This window comes from Zingiber officinale, chromosome 8A (genome assembly GCF_018446385.1).
Source record: "Zingiber officinale cultivar Zhangliang chromosome 8A, Zo_v1.1, whole genome shotgun sequence".
Lineage (NCBI taxonomy): Eukaryota > Viridiplantae > Streptophyta > Magnoliopsida > Zingiberales > Zingiberaceae > Zingiber > Zingiber officinale.
Genome location: NC_056000.1, coordinates 26,660,443 through 26,665,750, shown reverse-complemented (window position 1 = coordinate 26,665,750; position 5,308 = coordinate 26,660,443). Strand labels below are relative to the sequence as shown.

Below are 5,308 nucleotides of genomic sequence, written 5' to 3'. Positions count from 1 at the left end.
TTTAAGTTTTGGGACGAATCTTGGATTCGTCCCAAAATTTGGGACAAATCCAGAAATTCGTCCCAATTTTAGGGACGAAATTGGGAGCAAAAAATATTTGTTCCTAAAAACCCTAGATCTAATTCCCAACCCGATTCTTTTTCCCTTCTCTCTTTTCTTTCCTCTCTCTCCCCCGTTCCCCCTTCTTCCCATCTGCGATTTCCAGGTTTCGGCCACATCTCCGACCGACGACGGCGTGATCTACGACGATCGGCGATGGAAGGTTTTCGTTTGGTAAGCAAAACGCTCTCAGATCTCTCTCTCTCGGCGTCGCTGGACTCCCTGCCGGCGCGGGCTGCCCTGCATGGCCTCCGGCAGGGCCTGCCTTGCCTCCGGCAGCCTCTGCCTTGCCTCCGGCGGTCCTCTGCCTGGCCGGGGTGTGGCTGCCCGCTGCCAGGCGATGGCTGGACGGCGTATGGCTACCGCTGTGCACCATTTTGGCAGTTGGCTGGACTGTTTATGGCTGCCGCCGTACACCATTTTATCAGTTGTTTAAGTTAATATTCAAATATTAGTGTCTGAATTGATAATGTTCTTTTGTGCAGGTCTCATTTTGGCGTGATCTCAGTGTAGTTGAAGACATATTTGTTGACTTCTTTTCGGTATTCTTAAGTTCTTTATTATGCATTTACTTTATATATAAAGTTAGCTTTAAATAATTTTATTATAGTTGATTAATTGCGTTCCGTCTTTTTGATTAGCTGTTGTTTTTTGTTTTGTCCTCAATGATAAGATTTATCTATAGTAACTTTTAATAAATGAATGAAGTCTCTAATACTTTGACTTTATTTTTTTCCTGATTTGATAATGTTGTTTGTGCAGGTCTCAAGTTGGTCTGATCTCAGTGTAGTTGAAGACAGCTGTATTTGTTCACCTCTTTTCGGTATTCCTAAGTTCTTTAATATGCATTGACTGATCTATATATAAAGTTAGCTTTAAATAATTATGTTATAGTTGTTTAATTATATAAAGTTAACTTTAAATAATTATGTTAAAATTAGCTTTAAATAGTTGTTTAATTGTGTTCATTCTTTTTTATAAGTTGCTCTTTCTTGTTTTGTCTTCAATGATAATGATGCATAAAAGTTCTGAATTTGATCTATGTATAGTTTCAAAACTATATAGATACATAAAAGTTTTATATTTCATCTAGAATTACATTACACTATTCTAAAATTCTTTACTAGATAACGATGCATCCTCCTACCTTAATATTTTGTAAAGAGTTGTTAAAAATGTGCTAAAGTTATTCATATGAAATTGTCAACTAGTTAACACAATGAAATGAACAATTATTTTAAACATCCTTTAGTTTACATTAAATATCAACCAAAGACAAAACTATAAATTCAGCAAATTAAAATGAAAAATAAAGTTAACTAAGTGAGAAAATTTAAACCCTAATACCATACTTCACAATATCTCTCTCTTTCTCTCTATATGATGTGTCAATTATATTATGTTGTATCGTAGTTATGATACATGTACTTAGCTTCAAAATAATTCTTATAATTTTATTTACCGTTGTTATGACATGGATGATTCATATCGTTGGTAAATATGACTTTTATTAGAATTAGGGCTTTTATTAGAATGTTTAAGGAATTTCACATTTATGTTTTGTTTCCAATTATTCTTTTTTACATGGCCATATCGTATAATATTTACAATCTTTCTTGTTAGACATGATCTAGTTTATTTGTTTGTTGTTATGTAGGCAAAGGAGATTTGATGGGGATCAAAGATTTTGTGGCACATGAAGATGACTATATGTATTCTTAGTGTTGTTGGATGGATGATGGACTTATAAAACATTGGGTTGTTGAACTTTGTATCATATTTTCTAGTAGCTTGAACAAGATGGATATTGTAAACTTTGTTGCAAACTTTATACCTCTTGAATTATGAGTTGATCGATGTGTTGAATGTTAAATTTCTATGTGTTGAATGTTAAATTAGGATGTGTTGAATGCATATTATTTGTTATTTGAATTTGGTTTGTATGTATTTGGATTGTATTGTAGAAAGAAATTGAAGCTGGAAAAAATTATTTGAAATAGGGACGAATTTGGCAACGAAAATTATTTGTCCCAATTCTATCGTAATTTGGGACAAAATTATTTTCGTCCCAGAATTTGTCCCAGATTTTGGGACGAATCCACAAAATTCGTCCCAAAATTCGTCCCAAAATCTGGGACGAATTGTGGATTCGTCCCAGAATCTGGGACGAATTTTGGGACGAATCCACAAATTTCGTCCCAAATTTCGTTCCAGAATTTGGGACGAATTCTGGGACGAAAATTTATCGTTGCCAGTTTTACAACAAATTTATTATTCGTTGCAAAATTAGGAACAAATATGGCAACAAAAATAATTTTGTCACCGAATTTGTCCCCAAATTCGTTGCAATATTAGGGACAAACTTGGCAACAAAATATAATTTGTCACCGAATTCGTCCCCAAATTTGTTGCAAAAATCAAGACAATTTTGGCGGAAAATTTATGTAAATTCGTCCCTAAATTTGTTCCTAGGTTTGCAACAAAAACAGTTTTCGTTGCAAATTTCTATACTTTTTTGCAACGAATTTGGGGACGAAAATTTTTTTCGTCGCCAAATTCGTCCCCAAATTTGCAACAATCCATAATTCGTTCCAAAAGTTGGCATCAACCATTTTGGGACGAAAAAATTTTCGTCCCAAATTTTGTCGCAAAAATTTTTGCAACGAATTTTTTTTTAAAATTCGTCCCCAATTTTGTCCCTAAATCCTTTATTTTTTGTAGTGATTATTTTTTTATACTGTTCTCCTATTTTATTGTTCTTATTTCCTCAATTTTGTTCCTTCTGGTAAAGGTTGTTCTCTCCATCTTTCATTTAAATACACTTATTTTTAGTTAAGTGAATTGTAAACTTATTATCTACTTGAAGCGTATTATTATTTATTATATATAATAATAATACTATGTTTAATACAGTAAAATTTATATTTCTCTGAATTAGATTATCAAACCTTGAATATAAAATTTTAATTAATAAATTTATATCTAAAAGTTGAGAAAATTAAATTGTATAAAAAAATATTTTTTAAAATTAATATTTAATTTGTTAAAAAAAAATTAAACCACTATTTTTTATTCAAATCTGAATGAAAAAGGTGAGAAATATTTTTTAAAAATAATGTCAAAGGATTAAAAAAAATTTCTACCTAGGCCTCAAATAGACTTGAGCCGGCCCTGACAGCCCAATTCCTCCTCTGTTGGAAACTCCCTGCATTGTCAACCACGCTGGCAGGGAGATCTTTTGAGGTAGGGACGTAGCAGGGAAGAGCTCACCGGAGCAGAACCACTCCGGTGAAAAGAACCTAGGTCAACGTCTCAATGAAACCCCTCGGATGCTCCACATCATAATGCATTTTGATTTTTAGAAAAAAACAAGCTAAGGGAATTCAAAGCTATAGAGGTGATTTTTCTTTTCTATTAGCAATACAATTAATGATAGATCAATCATTAGTAAGAAGCAGCCACAATCCGTGGGGATGGGCATAACCCAGTGCAACTGTAACTCCAGTCTTCTTGCGGCCAGCTAGCTAGCTAGACATCAGTATCCATGATTCATGGGGAAAGAAAGAAAGAAAGATCTTGTTCATCGTAATCCAACCCATTCCTTGCTTGCCAAGTTTCAGATAATTTATATCAATATAATCAACACCATAACTCCTTCCTCCCAATTATCCTCATCCTTAAATTCTCATTACTGCCATAATTAATTACTTAACTTACCAGATCAACTTAATAATTAATGCCACAGTTAAAGATTATCTGACAGAGTTAGTACACAAGGCCCACAAGCTGTTTTCTTTGTCATACGTTATAATAATGGTGTTTGGTGAAGAATCATGAGCCCTTGCTTGAGAGTTAGGGTTGCAGGTGCTGGACCCAGCCAGCCGCAGGGGATCATTTTGTCAACTCCCTGATCACTTCTTGCATGGACTAGTTTGCACGCCATCATGCATGCAACTCAGGCATTGCTTTACATTTATCTTTCTCTTCAAGATTTTGTGAGCTCATCCATTGAGATCTATCGATGTTGAGCACGAAACATATATTTGTCACTTGACTCGGTTTTTAAAATTTTCTATAGGAAACTGACAGGAAATTTAAGAGCTGAAATTAATGGTTCATTCAAACATATATTGATTTCTTAATTCACTTTCCTCTTTGTTTATTTGCTCATCTTTATAAAGCCTTCCTCCGTGTCTCTGTTCTTCCAACCAAACTTGTTTCCGTTCATGGAAGAAGAAGAAGAATGCAACACGAGGCTTGCGCTTGGGATCGGAGGCTATGGATTGAAGAATAATGCTAGAAATTCTACCAGTGCGCTCCATTTTGATGCTCTGTTTCCGATTCAATTTAAAGAAGAACAGGAAGAATTAGATGAAGGTACCAGTGGAAAGGAAACCAGCAACTGCAGCAGTGAGAGACATTCAGCCGGCGCCAGGAAGAAGCTTAAGCTCACAAGGGAGCAAGTCATGCTGCTCGAAGAAAGCTTTAGCGAGCACAGCACTCTTAATACGGTAATTAATTAAATCTCTTAATTAAAAATGCGTTTTTTAATGTATACAAAAGAATTGAAGAATTAAAAAGATCGTTGAAATTATTGCAGAAGCAAAAGCAGGAACTGGGCGAGCGGCTGGGCATTCAACCGCGTCAAGTGGAGGTGTGGTTTCAGAACCGGAGAGCGAGGACGAAGACGAAGCAGATGGAGGTGGATTACGAGTACTTGAAGAGGAGCTGCGAGAGGCTGAACGAGGAGAACCGGAGGTTGAAGAAGGAGCTGATGCAGCTGATGAAGTCGACGACGATGACCGTGTCGGTGTGTTCTTCGTGTGAGAGGATGGCGGGCGCCAGGAAAAGCGTCGTGGTGGATGGTCTGGTTCTCCGCCGGCGAACTTAATTAACTGACGACTATATAATTTTTGTGAGTGTGTTTAATTGAAATTATGTAGATATAATGATTTTTTTAATCAAAAAGGTAATTTTTTTAATTTAAAAAAAATCAAATCGACACTTCTAATATATTTTTCATCTTAATTTTTTTTAATTTTCGTACCTTAAAAACATAAAGTGAAAATTAAACTACTCTAACTTAATTAAAATTATTACACATAAATACTATTATATCACATACTAGTATGTTTATTAATTTAATTAAATTATTCAAACTCAAATAGAGGGTGTTCTGATGGTATTGTATAATAATGTTAATTAACTT

The 5,308-nt window shown here is 34.8% G+C and overlaps 1 protein-coding gene across 1 annotated transcript; it reads left to right on the top strand.

Annotated features, from left to right (window-relative positions):
- Positions 1 to 4,235: 4,235 nt before the first annotated feature.
- LOC122012352 (homeobox-leucine zipper protein HOX11-like) lies at positions 4,236 to 5,017 on the top strand. Its single transcript, XM_042568861.1, has 2 exons — positions 4,236 to 4,610; positions 4,700 to 5,017. The coding sequence occupies exons 1-2, from the start codon at positions 4,326 to 4,328 to the stop codon at positions 4,988 to 4,990; spliced, it is 576 nt and encodes a 191-aa protein (XP_042424795.1). The 5' UTR covers positions 4,236 to 4,325; the 3' UTR covers positions 4,991 to 5,017.
- Positions 5,018 to 5,308: the final 291 nt, after the last annotated feature.

What these genes read in the sequence shown, in the direction of transcription:
- LOC122012352 (XM_042568861.1), top strand. Translation starts at nt 4,326, where the DNA reads ATGGAAGAAGAAGAAGAATGCAACACGAGGCTTGCGCTTGGGATCGGA. An exon ending in AGCACAGCACTCTTAATACG is followed by an intron (nt 4,611 to 4,699) that starts GTAATTAATTAA and finishes AAATTATTGCAG; the next exon opens with AAGCAAAAGCAGGAACTGGG.